This window comes from Myotis davidii, unplaced genomic scaffold (genome assembly GCF_000327345.1).
Source record: "Myotis davidii unplaced genomic scaffold, ASM32734v1 scaffold378, whole genome shotgun sequence".
NCBI lineage: Eukaryota > Metazoa > Chordata > Mammalia > Chiroptera > Vespertilionidae > Myotis > Myotis davidii.
The window spans coordinates 1206295-1221639 of NW_006290631.1; the positions used below are offsets into that span (position 1 = coordinate 1206295).

The 15345-nt window shown below is 60.2% G+C and overlaps 1 protein-coding gene across 1 annotated transcript in view; it reads left to right on the top strand.

Moving 5' to 3' along the window:
• MYO5B (myosin VB) overlaps positions 1–15345 on the top strand; it is a 137005-nt gene that overhangs the window by 113592 nt on the left and 8068 nt on the right. Inside the window, exons 31-36 of the mRNA XM_015563840.1 lie at positions 3809–3886; positions 6577–6775; positions 9695–9788; positions 10743–10886; positions 13423–13574; positions 14902–14991. Coding sequence (XP_015419326.1) covers positions 3809–3886; positions 6577–6775; positions 9695–9788; positions 10743–10886; positions 13423–13574; positions 14902–14991 — 757 coding nt within the window. The remainder of the gene's footprint in view (positions 1–3808; positions 3887–6576; positions 6776–9694; positions 9789–10742; positions 10887–13422; positions 13575–14901; positions 14992–15345) is intronic.

The window sequence follows — 15345 nt, forward strand, 5'->3', positions numbered from 1 at the left end:
TGCACACGTGGTCCACTAAGCAGGAGGCGGGGCCTGCCCAGCTCTTGGCTGCAATACCACCCCTAGAACCTACGCCAGGCACTCCAGAGGTTGGGCCGGAGAACTTGGCCGCTACATGTCGGCTAGAATGAGACTGCCCTGGGTTTTAGTTACCAGCCACCTCCGGCCCTCCTCAAGGATGAGCTACCAGGCAGGAGTGACTGTCTGCGGGAGCAGCAGGGACACTGGGGAATGTGCACTCCCCCGCCCAGTCGCTTAGTGCGCAGTAACTGCTTCCTGGCCGCTCAGTGCCTCCTTGTCCTCCCCTGCGAATTGGGGGCAATCGAAGCCACATGCTTCCGATGGTGATTGAGATTCGGCGAGTTAGAAGCACTCGCTGCACGTGGTGAGCGTGTGGTCATCCTCGTTATCACCACCTGTGCCTCGGTGCCTCTGTGGGCACTGGCGGCTGCCTGTCTGTCCCAACCTCTATGTACAGAATGCGGAGCAGCCCCTTAAGCATTTGTCCGGGATTGCTGAGAACAGCGCGCACTTCCAGGAAATGCCAGCAGGTGGCGCGCGAGAGCAACGTGCAGCCCGCAGGCATGGCACAGGATCCGGACTCCCCTGTGCCCTGATTTCCACAGCTTTTCACCTCACCCCTTTCTGCAGAGGGGAAACTGAGGCCCGGGAGGGTTGAGCGGCCTGGAGCCGCGTTAAGGTAGCATCCAGGAGGCCTGACTTCCAGGCTGGCCTGGCTCCAGCCCACTGTGTAGGTAACTGGAAGGACCCCAGGAGGAAACTAAATTTATTTCAATAGAGATGTAATTCTTTTCCCTTCCGGAGGGAGAGAAGAAAAGGCAGGTGAACCTCACAGTGCTAACGCTAGTCAAGATTTAGTCACTTTACATGATCTTGGGCGACGACACGAAATGAGACGAAGAGAAAAAAGAGCACAGGGGGTGCTTAAAATGTCAGGGGGAGCCAAGCGGGCATGGCTGGCCCTGGCTAGCACGTGTGCGCGTCTTTCTGATCGTGGGAACCATCACCGTTATCAGCTCCCTTTTTCTTCACCCAGTGGCTGCCCAAGATAGGTTTCTAGGAGCTGCTCAATGCCCTGGACTTGCCTTCCCTTGCAGCAGTAATGATGGTGATAACGTAAAAATAGCTTTTCTGATATCTTAAAATCACCGCATTCGCAGCAAGCCCAGGGAGCGATAGGGAACCAAGAGCCGGCCTGAGAAACTGGCAAGCACAGAAAGGGGCCGCTGGCCCTGGGAGTGACCCCGAGGGTTTGCCTGTCTTCAGTTTGGGGGATCCCAGCAGGGAGGGGGCCTGCCAGGCTGGGCAGGAGGACTCGGACTGACCCCTGGAGGCCAGCTGGCGAGGACATCGCGTCACCATGGGGGCTGCCCTGAGCACAGAGGCTCCTACTGTTTTCCTGTAGTGGAGGGTGTTCTGGTTTAAACCTAAATTGTATCGTGTGGGGGTGTTGGGGAAGAGGGGTTGGGAAGAGCTTAAACATACAGTGGGTTCTGATTATATTTCTAGAGGGATTCAAAACGCCCCATACCCAACCACAGCCTCTCTAAAGGGCCCATGGTCCCCCAGTTCAAAACCTTTTTCACTTGGTAACTTTCACTGTGTGTCTGTGGTTTCTCTGGGAATGGGCTTAGCACAGGGGCGTATGGCCATGAGTATTTGTTGATTGATGGACATCACTTAGGATTTAGCAAATGCCTAGGAGCTGAGTTGTCTGGGGTCTTCTTTCTCCTGCTGCCAGGTGGCGCTCCCTCCTCAGCCTCAGCCCCTAATGGTGCGTGGGAGGCGGAGGGAGACGCTCCGTGGAGGATTTGGTTCTCTCTCATCTGGGAACAAAGGGTGGACGCCAGTCGGTGGACTGGTTTTTCATTTCCCGGGCGCCTGACTCCCTGAGCACCGGGGTGACGGGGCTGCGCCGGGGCTACACGGTTCTCTACTCCTCTCTGTGCACAACACCTGGCGCTTTACAGGAGGAGGAGCTCTGTGTCTCCCGCTGAGGCTGGTGGCGGGGAGATGAGTGCCGGCTTCTCCTGGGTAGCCCGGCCACACACCTGCCCCTCCCTGGAGAGCGGTAGGGCTGGGCGTCTGCTGTCCTGGGAACGTCAGGGTTGCGAGGACGCTGTAAGAGAGGCGGCAGGGAAGGCGCTTTAGACCAGGGACCGGACACCACCTGGTCTAGCTCAGCGTCAGGCAAGTCATCTGCATCCTGCTGTGCCCACGTGTGTGCGAGAGGGCTGGCGTGTGGGAGTGAGGGCGCCCTGGGCCCCTCAGCCCCGTCCGAGAGAGAGTGCGGTGGGTCCCAGCGCGGGCCACTCAGCGGCCCTGCCTCCTTAAGTGGAAGCCGAAGGACCTGCGCAGGGAGCGGTGCTGAGCTGTCAGCTCCTCTTCCGTGGCCCCGGTCACTGCTGGGTTTGCAGGGATGAAGGGGACACAGGAGGGGCCAGCAGAAAGCCTCAAGCACAGGCAGTGTCTGGGGGCCAGTGAGGGCTCTGGACATCTGTGGGCAGGAGCCCTGGGTAGGAGGGGAGCCCAGGATAAGCCTGTTGGCAGCCTTCCCCAGGCCTGACCAGAGAGAGAACTAGCCTGGCAGCCAGCAGCAGGACCGGGACAGAGGCCTCAAGCAGCCCTAGAGCTGTGCTCGCCGCACCTCCCTCCTCCGCCAGGCAGGCTTCTCCGAGGGCCTGGTGCTGGCGTGAGCAGCCTGGGAGCCCTGCAGGGGGGCCCTTCCTCGGGAGGCTGAGCCGTGGGAGAGGGAATGGTAGCTACACCCCCTGGATGGCGCACACAGTCTGACGGGCTGCACAGAGGCTGACCAGGGCCAAGACCCTCCTGGGACGGCTGCTTTTCCCCGGGAGCGAGGAAGGGCGGGCTGGTCCTTACACAGGCAGCGTGGCTGCAGCTCCTGCCAGGAAAGTTGGGCTCCAACCAGCAGGAGGTTCCCCCGGAGCAGAGGCCCTAGGAACAGGGGGCGGAGGGGCAGGATCCTGAGGGGTTTGCCCGCAACCCCCACCCATCCTGCTGGCCTCTTGCCGTCTCCTGCGTGCCAGGCTGTCCACAGTGGAGAGGGACCTGGCAGAGGTGCATGTGACATGCGCCTGACCTCCAGGCGCTGCCTGCTGGCATCTGGAGAGGGCACAAGAATTTGCAAGTGGAGTAAACAGGACTAACACCCCCCAGTCCATGGTCCAGGGGGGGAAGGATCAGTTCTCATCACAAGTCCTCATTAGCTGCTGCTTTTTGCAGGACTGCAGCGAGGGCTGGGGTTGAGATGCGTTCATTGTTTTGCCCATAAGTAGTGACAGGAAATGCCATTGGAAAGCAGGCGAGCATGCAGTCTGCTTGCTTCCCCTGGCCCCGCTCGGTGCCCACAGGTCCCAGGGTGCTGGGGCCTCCCCTCCCTGTTTGCATCCCCGGGTCCTCCCTTTCTGCCCCCGAAGACGCCCTCTGAAAGGGCAAAGGACGCCGAGTGAGAACGTGTAAGGCCCACCTAGCCCGAGCCCCTGCTGGTCACAGAACTACCCCACCGGTGCCTCCGCTGCTCGCTCCTCGGCCACGGGTTTTCCCTTCTGTGTGGATAGCGAGTCCTACAGGAGACGTGGGGGAGAGGTGGCCCTCTGCGGGCGCCCACGCGCTGCAGACAGCAGGGGAAGGACCGGAGCCCCGACTGGATGAGCCTTCCCCCTCTGGCTCCCAGCCCTCGGCCGCACTCACCTCTCTTTGCTGGGCTCTCTGCCTGTCTCTTTCCTCTGCACTGGACGCCCTGTGTCTCTGTGTCCTTTATTTCTAGCAAGACTGAGGACTGGGGCTATTTGAATGAAGACGGAGAACTCGGCTTGGCCTACCAAGGCCTAAAGCAAGTTGCCAGGTGGAATCCATGCCTTTCTCCTGTGTCTGCCTGTCTGTCCTGCCTGCTGCGTCTGCGCTTGTGTGCCAGGGGACTGGGTGCAGGGGCGGGGCCCAGTTCGCTGGGCGGGGGCGGCCCCTGTCCAGGCTGTCCAGGCTGTCCAGGCTGCCTGGATGAGGTGGGGAAGCTGCCTGTTAGCACCTGATGGCTCAAACCACCTCCCCCCCCCATCCACCCCCAGTCCGATGCACGGCCCTGTGTCTGAAGGAGCAGCTTGGGGAACGGCACAGGCACACGGCTACCTTTAGAGCAGTGGTTCTCAACCTTCTGGCCCTTTCAATACAGTTCCTCATCTTGTGACCCAACCTTAAAATTATTTTCGTTGCTACTTCATAACTGTAATGTTGCTACTGTGATGATCGTAATGTAAATATCTGATATGCAGGATGGTCTTAGGCGACCCCTGTGAAAGGGTCATTTGACCGCCAAAGGGGTCGCGACCCACAGGTTGAGAACCGCTGCTTTAGAACAAGGCAGAGAAGGGAATTTAATTCACGGCCTGGAGTCCACGCTGCTGCTCTGCTGCGTGTTGACCACAGGACCGGCTGCGAGCACCGGCAGGAATATGCTGTTGGCTGTGCTCCGGGCACAGCGCTCCCGGGAGCCTGCGTCCCTCCACACACCTGCTGGCCCCTGAGCCCGTGACTGACCAGAGCTGGCAACAGCTGGCAAGCCTGGGCCATGCATGCTGCATGTGTCACGTCTGACCCTCACCGCACGTGTGTGGGGTGATGACACCGAAGCGTGCAGTGTTTAGGGAGCTTGCAGCTTAAGCAGAAAGCCCAGGATTTGACCCTGGTTTCACTTGATCCCAAAGTCTGAATCCATAACCACGGCCTGCAGTGTGGTGAGCAGGTTAGCGAGGGGGTCAGACTGAACGGTGACAGCACAAGGGCCACGTCACACGCTTACTGCCAGCTCATGGCTCGTGGGGCCCAGGCAGAGCTCTGCCCCGGGGTCTCACAGGTGGGCGGGGCCTGCAGGCTCAGTCCCCGCAGAGGAAGCGGAGGCTCTGTGCGGTGGGCGCTCAGAACGGGAGCCGGGAGCCGGGGCGCATGCACCTTCCTCAGAGGTCTGCCTGCGGAGGACACGGTGGAGGCCCCATTAGAGCAGGGGTGCGAACGCCCGGTCCCGCGGGCCATATAAGGCCCATGAAATCATTTGGCCACGGCAGTAGGGGTGAGGTAATTCAAGGTTTGACCAGATGTGGCAGGCTGCTTTTTAAGCTGATAATTCTGTATGCACGCGAATGATGCTATAAATACCCAAATGGCCCTGAGAGAACAGAGGGCCAGGAGGAACTCCCTGGTTTCACATGGGGGTCCCCCCCCCGCAATAAAACAAACCTCTTGATGGGTCAGGGATCTGACCATTATAATAGAAACAGCAGCTAATACAGGGGTAGGCAAACCAGGGTTACAGTGTTTGTATAGAAAGTAATACAGTAATTAATGAATAATAGTAGAGAATAAACTCTGCACTTACGATGTGCCTGCCATGCGCAGGACGCTCGCCCTGTGTCACCCCACGACTTGTGATGACCCAGCGAAGCCGGCTCTATTCTACCCGCGAGGAAATGGAGCCAGAGGCTGCCTCGCTCACAGGTGGAGGGTCACGTCCAAACCCCAGAGTCAGGAGACACACTCTCCCCAGAGCCAGCGACCTGGGCGCTCTTCTCCGGAGAAGGGAGGCTGGTGCTGCTCTCAGGCAGGCGTGGGGAGCCTTTCCCTGCCCTGGGCCAGCTGTGCCCGGCTCTGGACACCGTCTTTATCTGCATCCCAGGAAGACGGGGTGAGCCTTCCATGGGGGGATCATGGCAGGAAGCTTTCACCCAGAGCCTCCTACCTCCCTTCACGTGGCGTTGACGGGGCCAGGAAGCGTGTGCAGGCGGCCAGTCCACGCACAGAGCACCGTCGCCGTGTTAGCGTTCAACTCCCTGCGTGGGGGCTGCTTGGGGACCTTCCCTAAGTGCTTCCTCGGTTGCGATGGAAGAAGGTGCTCTCCCACCTTTGCCCCTGGCCCTGGGCCTTTTGGACTCAGAGACACACCTTCCCCCAGGTCATCTGCAGAGGCTCTGTTTCTGTTTGACTTGCGGGGGAGGTGGGGGTGTTTATGTGCGGCTGGAGGTAAAGTGGGCGGAGCAGTGGTGAAGATAAAACGGAAAGGGGCTAAGGGTCTGCCTTCCTGCAGCCAGCAGGGACTCTGCTATAGGGAGAAAGAGCAAATGGTTCCTTCGCTCTGCCAGAGTCGTCTTAGGGAGAGTCTCGTGAGCTTTGGGGCAAATGTGGGTGCTTTTGTTTGGAAGATGCTGTACAAAATGCATTTCTGCTGGTGACATTTTGACATGGAGACAATCTCTCATTCCCAAGCCAACCAGACTGTGCTCAAGTGACAAACAAGGGCCCTGGCTGGGTGGCTCAGCTGGTTGGGCATCATCCTGTGCACCGGAGGGTTGTGGGTTCGAGTCCTCCGAGAGGAAGGGCTGGCCTGCTGGCCCCGTGAGCTGCACAGACCTTCCCCTGAGCATCCTCCCGCTGGGCTCGTGCACTTGCTGCTCGTGCTTGGCTGCTCCCCTTGCATGTCCGCCTGGGGCCCTCACTCGGGGGCACTGACCCAGCCCCATGTCACCTCTGCACCTCTCCCGGGTGCAGGTTGCTGGAGGCCCAGCTGCAGGCCCAGAGCCGTGCCCATGAGGAGGAGGTGGAGTGCCTCAAGGCCCAGGTGGAGGCCCTGAAGGAGGAGATGGACAGGCAGCAGCAGACCTTCTCCCAGACGCTGCTGCTGTCCCCGGAGGCCCAGGTGGAATTTGGTGTCCAGCAGGAGATGTCCCGGCTGACCAACGAGAACCTGGTGAGTAGCCGTGCCCAGCAGATCCCGGCTCTGGGCGGTCATGTTCTAGGAGACAATAGGATGAGGGATGGCCTTCAGCTAAACGGACACGGTGCATGTCCTTGGCCCAATAGCAGGAACAGAAAATCTAGAAGCCTCCAGCCAGCAAGGGTTGTGGGGATATCTCGGTCATCTACTACCATGTCACCAGCCGCCCAAAGCGTGGCAGTTAGGTCAGCACGTGTGTTGCGGTCAGGAATTCTGGCTGGACGCAGTGGCATGGCTTGTCTCAGCTGCCCTGGCAGTGGCTGGGCTGGAGGATCTGAGACAGTCCATCCTGGGCCTGGGTGTGGTGCCGGCTGCTCCCCTCCGTGGGGTCTCTCTCTCCACTCTCTCTCACTTCTGGTCTGCCCTGGGCTGCTTTGCATGGCAGCTGACTTCCAGGAGAATGAACGCAGCAGCAGGGGGCCTCTTAGGACCCAGTCCCCGAGCTGGCCCCCTCCCTGTCCCCGTCCCTTCTGCCACTTCCACTGATCAAAACAAATCCCCTAGCGAGGCGGGATAGTGTGTGTGTGTGGGCGGGGGAGGGTGAGGGGGGTGGGAGAAGGAGTGTGAGTATGTATGGGTGTGGGTGTGTGTGTGTGAGAATGTGTGTATGGGGGGGTGTGAGTATATGTGTTATGGGGTGTGGGGGAGTATGGGGGGGAGTGTGAGTATATGTGTATGGGTATGTGAGTATATGTGTGTGTGTGAGAGTGTTTGTATGTGTGGTGGGGGGGGCAGACCCCTCTTGCTACCAGGAGTCATGGGAGGAACTGCTGGTGGCCCTTCTTGCTGACAGTCACCAAAGGAGCCTGGCAGCTGCCAGAGAAAGGAAAGGCCGTCTGTCCTCAGAGAGCTGGCAGGTTACTCGGGGAAATAAGACACATAAAAAAAGAAGGGAGAGATCATGTTTCTGAAAACATGATTCTACACAGGATCATTAACAGAAAAACAGCAGGAGTCATGGGAGGAACTGCTAGTGGCCCTTCTTGCTGACAGTCACCAAAGGAGCCTGGCAGCTGCCAGAGAAAGGAAAGGCCGTCTGTCCTCAGAGAGCTGGCAGGTTACTCGGGGAAATAAGACACATAAAAAAAGAAGGGAGAGATCATGTTTCTGAAAACATGATTCTACACAGGATCATTAACAGAAAAAGACCAACTTGTAGAGGAGGCTGGAGCTGAGGCAGGAGGCACGGAGGGATGTCAGCCATGTAGCTGGAGAAGGAGAGAGGCTGTGGACACAGGCCGGGCAGGCGCGAGGGGTGGGCAGGGGAGGGGTGGCACAGGAAGGCCAGCAGCCTGTGGGGCAGCAGCAGGAAGTGCCCAAACCGGCCCTGCAGGCTCACACTCCAGCAGAGCTGCCAGTCGGCCCATGTCCTTCCCCCTGTACAGCCAGGTGGCCCATGGTGGGCGGCCAGTGGCCAGGTCACTGAGTCCCAGGGGTGCAGTGGGCCTGGACCACAGGTCCTGAATAGGATCATATACAAATGAACTGCCTCCCCCTCCCCCCGTTTGTCTCCCTCTCCCATCTGCGTGTCACTACCTGCCTCTCACAGGTGTGTATAGGAAGCTGTATGGGAAGGAATATATGTACTAAGTTGTCGGACTGGCTCCTCCAGGTGAAGGAGCAGTGAGGGCAGTGCCTTGGCTGGCCCATCCCCTGTGGAGGAACCGTGCTAGCTCAGGAGGCAGCACTGGGGGCCCCTCTAGGCCCCGCCCGGGGCCCTGGGGCCGGAGCAGGAGGAGCCTGAGAGGCCGCGCCCTTAAGCTGGCACGAGCTCCAGGGCAGGGTTCCCGGCTGAGCAAACATAGTGTTTCCCTGGTGCCAGCAGCGAAGCGCACTGGAGGGCGAGGCTGTGCCTGGGACCACACCCGGGTCCTGCGGAGCCCTCACAGGGACACACTCACAGGCCTCGAGAGGGAGGAGGTGGTGTCTCTTCTGGTGGCAACTGGCAAAGCTGAGAGGGGTCCAGGCGTGCTCACGTTTCCAAGATGCCTGTGGCTCACACTCGCTCTTCCCTAAGCCTCATTCTAGCCCCAAGGACCGTGAGCCTCAGTAGCTCCCCAAGTTTACCACCCACTGGGCCAGCACTGTGTTCCCTTCCATTTGCCCTAAATGTGCTGTGGACAGGCTTTTTAAAGGTTTTTTATGAAGATAAATAGTTAACGTCCTCAACGACCCTATAAGCAGGTCTGTGGCTCGCCAGGCCGCGGACTGCGGTTGAGCATCGGCCGGCTTCCGTCTGCAGGCCAGCCTCAAAAATGCGACACCAGCTGTGGCTGGGGTTCCGGGGGGCATGTTTGCTTTGGTCTCCCATACACTCCTGGGCGCAGAGGCGTGGTGGTGATGGGGCTCCCTGCCTCCCGGCCAGAGGACTTCACCCCGTGCAATAGGGGTGACGCTAATGCTGCTCCCTGCCCCAGTGGGCTGCCACTGCCAGGGCCATGGCCGCTAGGGACTGGCAGCCACAGGGGGCAGGGGTTGGGGTCCCGTTCACCCTGGGCCCCAGGTAATTCACCAGCCTGGTGGCTCTTCCAGCTGAGTGCCTCCCCCACCGTCACACCGTCCACCCTTCCCAGGGTGCTGCCCGCACAGCTGGGGACCCCCAGGCTGAGTATCTCTGGGGGGGTGGCATGGCAACCGGAGACGCTGGGCCTAGGTAACCAGGGGGTGCAGCAGGGCACCAGGCAGCCAGAGCTGAAGCAGGAGCTGGTCCGTCTGGATTGTGAGAATGAACCCTGACCTCCCTCCCACTTCCTGGGTCCAGACCAGGGGGAAATGAGCCTCGAGGGCGGGCCTCCGGACCAGGCACAGAGCCCCGTCCAGTCCGGGCGGCTCCTCGCTCACACTGCCCTCGGGCGGGTCAGCAGTGTTCTCCCTCTGCACCTTCTGCTTTAGGACCTGAAAGAACTGGTAGAAAAGCTGGAAAAGAATGAGAAGAAACTCAAGAAACAACTGAAGATTCACATGAAGAGAGTCCAGGACCTAGAAGGTAGGTGCATGTGAGGGTGGGTTTTGTGGGGCACAGATGTGCTCGCACGCCCGCCTCCCCTGCCGCTCCGTCCACATCGCCTGCTCCTGGTGCCTGTGCCGGCCCAGCCACGGAACCACATTGTTCAGACCCGAGACCTGCGCCTGACCCCGCCCACCAGAATCTGGGCTAACGACAGGGACACGGCAGGTGTTCGGTGCTCACTCTGAGCTCCGAGGGCTGGAGCGCGGGACGACAGACAGTGGCCTATGGCCCTGCCCTCCAGGGGCTTGAAGCTGGAGGCACGACCTGGTGTGGAAGGACCCCCATAATGCAAAGTCCCCACCCCAGGGCCTCACGCCTGCCGTGCCAGTCAGCAAGGAGAGGGCAGTTCTGTGACTCAGCTTCTGCCCACAGAGGAGAAGCAGGTTTCAGTCGCTCTTTTAGAAGCATCCAGAACGTTCTCTTCCTCTGACTCTCTACTGCAACTCTAACCGTATCGCTCCCCACCCCCCTGGGCACATGCCACCTCGCGCGGAACCCTTCTGATCACCTCGGCACCTGGATGCTCCCTCCTTCCGTCCTCATCAGGAGCTGCCTCCCAGGGCGGCTGAGCCCTCACTGTCCCGCCCCGAGGGCCTAGCGGGCACAGCTCCCGTCACAGGTGTTCAGTCAGCCGCTCTGCCCGCCTGCTGCCCCCGGCGAGGCTCTAAGAGGGCAGGGCTGTCTGTCCTGCTCAGCCTCGGGCCAACCCCCTCCATTTCTGCCCCCTCCCCCCTCTCCTTCTGTGGGTTCCTGCTTCCTACTCCTTGAGCTTTCATTCTCTGGGTCACTCGGGTGGCAGCGGCAGCTGCTGCTTTCTGATAAGTAAGGTGCTCCTCTCTGTCGCTGCTCCATCTTGAAGCCGGGACTCCTCTCCTCGGGTGCCCTCTCCACCCTCCCGACCCCCATGACCAGCTGTCTCCTCCCGCTCAGCTGCCCAGACGCTAGCCCAGAACGGGAAGAGGCACCAGGAGCTGAGCAGGCAGGTGGCTGTCCAGCGGAAGGAGAAGGACTTCCAGGGCATGCTGGAGTACCACCGGGAGGACGAGGCCCTCCTCATCCGGAACCTGGTGACAGGTCAGGCCCGTGGCACCCCCATCCTCTCCCGTCACCCTCCACCTCCTCAGCCCCCGTCCTCCAATCCCCTGCACAGCCCCTGCTCCCCCTCGCACCCCTGGCCTCCAGCTGCTGCGTTGCTGGGGAGTTCCTGGGGGTGCGGCTGTGGCCCTCTGGGGGCTGAGATGCCCTGGGACTGGTCAACTGTATGGTTCCCTCTCCTCTCGTCTTGTTCCCCATCTAACTGGCACCCAGCCCAGTGCAGCAGCCGCCCGCAGAGCCAGAGGGAGCATCTTAATAGAGAGGAAGGGAGAGGGATAGAGAGTTAGAAACATCGATGAGCGAGAAACATCCATCAGCTGCCTCCTGCACACTCCCCACTGGGAATGTGCCTGCAGTCAAGGTACATGCCCTTGACCAGAATCGAACCTGGGACCCTTCAGTACGCAGGCCAACGCTCTATCCACTGAGCCAAACCGGTTAGGGCCCAGAGGGAGCATCTTAGAGGAGAGAGTCCCGGATGAGAAAAGGAGGACGCTGGTGGGCTGGTCCTCTGGGTCCTGAGCCATCAGCTCCATTCTATGCGGGGCCTTGGTTCTCCCACCTGTGAAATGGGGATGAGGATACTGGCCCCACCCACCCACCCCAGCTCATGAAATATAGCACAGGTGTTAACGCACAGAGCCCCTCTGTGATGAGAGGAATCTGAAGAGGTAGCTTTGGCGGGGGCATTTGAAGCCCAAATAAGAGGTAAGCATTGTTTTAGAGAAATTTAAATTTATCAAGGTCCACTGTGCCGAGGGCTACAGGAGGAAGGGAGCATGACTTCGGCTCTTTGCCTTGGTCGTAGCAGAGTATTTTGCTCTTTCCATAAAGGATACATTCCCCCCTGTTGTCCAACAACTCAGTGTGACATCACCTCATCTCAAACTTCCTTAAACAGGCTGCATGTTGTTCCAATGCTCCTAAGAATGAACCTTTGATCTCTAGTGACTGAACCTCAAAGGTCACAGCCTCCGAGTAACAGATCCTCACCATCACGGAGACGGTCGCTGCTCAGGTGGCCAAGGCCAGGTCCCCGCTCGCTGAGCTGCCTGAGTGCAGTCCGTCGCCTCCCCCCCACAGACCCCCATGCAGGCAAACGCCACGCCATCCCGACCGCCCCTCAGGCCCGGCCTTGGCTGGTTGCCGTGACCGAGAGGCGGGAGCGACCATGGCCCTGCTTCCGAGATACTCGTGTTCCGCGGGAGACCGAGCGAGCTCTGGGAAACGGGCTGACCTCACCTGCTCTCAGGCAGAGCTCGCCCCGAACAGGACAGGCGGTGCCATCTCCGCACGCGGAAGGCTCGACGCGAGAAGTTGTGGGTCAGAAGTGTGGGCTTTAAAATACATTCTTCTCAATGAATGTCACTGGCCTTATCATTAAAGCCAGGCCAAGCCCCTGCCGTCTCTTGAGCCTGTAACTGCCCAAATGTACCCAGAGCATTAGGCCTATGTTAGCACTTTTTTCTTTGTTTTATTGTTATTGTTGAAAGTATTGCATCCATCCTCTTTCTCCCCGAATTGACCTCTTCTAGCCCTCCCGCCCCATAGAGTTAGCATTTAGCCCGAAGGGTGGGACGTACGGAGGGGACAGTAGCCAGGTTCCCGCTGGAGATGCTGGCAGCACATCCCAGTCAGCCCAGGATCTCCCTGGCAGAAGACTTGAGGGTGTTGCCCCTTCCTCCCCGTGGCCTACCTGCAGGTGGAGGGGAGGGGCCTCCCTCTGTCATTCCAAGCCTGGAGGTACCCGGGGGGGCCCGGGCCCGGCAGAGATCAGGTGGAAGTAATGAGAGTGGAGGGTGAGGGCCACCGTGAGCACAGCTGGGTCTGACGCCCGGGCCCCGTTCTCCTGCATCTTTCCTCTGCGCTGGTGCCCATGACAGCAGTGCTGCGGGACCCTCACCAGCGGGGGAGCTGCTCCAGGCTCTGCTGTCCTCTGCGCTTGGGCCCCTTGGCGAGGACCGCGGCCACGGTGTGAATCCGGGCGGGAGCCGCTGCTGGCTCTTTACCTCTCATGTTGTGAGGACAAGGCATGGAGCCCGTTCAGATGTTACAGACCGAGTGATGAGCACCGTGTGTGTCTGGGTGTCTGTTTTGTTTTTTTAATCCTTATCTGAGAAGTGAGGATATTTTTTCCATTGATTTTCAGAGAGAGGGGAAGGGTCAGGGAAGGGAGGAGAGAGGGAGAGAGAGAGGAGAAATATTGACTGGTTGCCCCGACCGACCGGGGATCAAACCTGCAACCCGGGCTCGTGCCCTTGACCGGAATAAAACCCATGACCCTTCGGTGCGCAGGCTGACACTCTTACTACTGAGCCACGCTGGCCAGGCTGCAAGGGGTTTTAACTAGTTCCCGGAACCGCTGGTGGTCAGGGTGAGGGAAGTCTGGGTCCCTGGATGCAGCTTCTTCCTGCTCCTCCAGCCCCGTGCGCGGTCCTTCTCAGGTGAGCTGCAGGCAGATGATTCTCACTCCCCAAGCATCGCTGTAAGTCTGACCCTCGTGTCTGTTGCTCAGAGCTGAAGCCCCAGGCGCTGGCGGGCACCGTGCCCTGTCTTCCCGCCTACATCCTCTACATGTGCATCAGGCACGCGGACTACGTCAACGACGACCTCAAGGTGCACTCCCTGCTGACCTCCACCATCAACGGCATTAAGAAAGTCCTCAAGGTACGTGTCCCACACTGGGGGGCGCTGCCGGTGGACCCACACTTCTCCCTGTCTGGGTGGTGCAGTAGCGAGTCCTCCAGGCTCCGCTCTGCCGGTAAATGACATGAGGGCGGCAGCAGCTCACGCGTGTCACTGGGAGACCTGGCGGTTCCCAGAGAAGGATGCTCAGGTCGGAGACGGCAGGAGCCCCAGGGCCCAGAGCGTTAGGAAGACGTCCATCCTCAGCCGCGTGGCTGCCCCGCCCTGAAGTGACGTTCAGGGGACCAACCTGAACACAGACCCTCTCTCTCCCTGACGTTCCCAAGGGGCTGGTGCCTGCTTCCCAGGGGGCGGCACAGGCAGGTGAGGCCTGGCCCCGCGGGGTCCAGCAGGTGGGAGGGGGGGTGCTTTACACCTCCCAGCAGGCCCGGGCCCAGGCGCTGCCCCAGGAGCCCGTCTTCTCCAGTTCTCACCCGAGCTTACACTTCAGGATGCAAGCCATCCTCACAGCACCGCGCCCAGACCCATCCTCCCACCCAGTGGGCGGGCTGCCCCGTTGCCTCCTGAGCGTGCCCTAGCCGCCTTCCCTCCCAGCTTCATGCCAGCTTCGTATCAGTAGCTGCACCCCCGCCTCTGCCATGGGTTTCGTAGGCACTTTCATCCACTCCCGGCTCTAAGCATCCATCTATCTGCGGGCGACTCCCAGATGGTGTCTCCTGCCTTGACCTCTTGTACGAGGGCCTGGGCCAGTCTAGGTGAGTCCAGAACTGACCTCAGAGGTCACTTCCTAACCCCAGGCTTCTTAGCATGCCCAGCCCGCCGTCACCTTCTGCTCAGCTTTCTGTCCTACTGTCCCACAGGCACCCCTGTCTCCTACTGAATAACCAGTGTTCCCTGGCAGAGGCGATGAGGGGACTCATTAGTTTTAGTGCAGAAACTGCACCGCAGCAGCGGGTTGGTAGCCATTTTCCAGAGAGTTCCACAGGGGCCAGGGGGCCTCTGGATGAATGGGATCCCAGAATATTTAGTTCACGGCTGCTCCTGCCTCTCCCACCTTGGGTCACTGAGAGTCAGACCTGCCAGGACCGCCCGCCCAGGGTCCCCCAGTCCAGCTCGTCGGTGTCACTTGGCTTTGTTTGTTCAGCTGGGAAACAGCCTGTCCGGTGTGTGCGCCACTGGTCAGGGGACCGGGAGGAGGGTCTGTGTGCCATGCCCATGGTGGGTCTGGCCTCTGTGACCGGCAAGCGCCCGCCGGTCGTCAGGCTGCGGGGGGCCTGCGGGTAAGGGGGGAACCGTGAGACCGGACGGGAACCTGACTCCTGAGGGGGACGGCTTTTCCTTTCCGCAGAAGCACAGCGACGACTTTGAGATGACCTCGTTCTGGCTGTCCAACACCTGCCGCCTGCTTCACTGTCTGAAGCAGTACAGCGGGGACGAGGTGAGTGCCGCCTGACAAGCCCCCGCGTCTACTTACAAGCTCCTCAGGTGCCCCAAACCCTCCACAGTTTTCTCGGGCCGGCAGCAACATGGAGCACCTCGGACCCGGGCAGCCTGCTCTGTCCCCGTGCCCCTCCCTAAGGAGGGGGTGAGGTGTGGGGGGGTGCCCTCAGAGACCAGGCCCTGGGTAGCCTGCTCTGTTCCCGTGCCTCTCCCTAAGGAGGGGGTGAGGTGTGGGGGGTGCCCTCAGAGACCAGGCCCTGGGCAGCCTGCTCTGTTCCCGTGCCCCTCCCTAAGGAGGGGGTGAGGTGTGGGGGGTGTCCTCAGAGACCAGGCCCTGGGCAGCCTGCTCTGT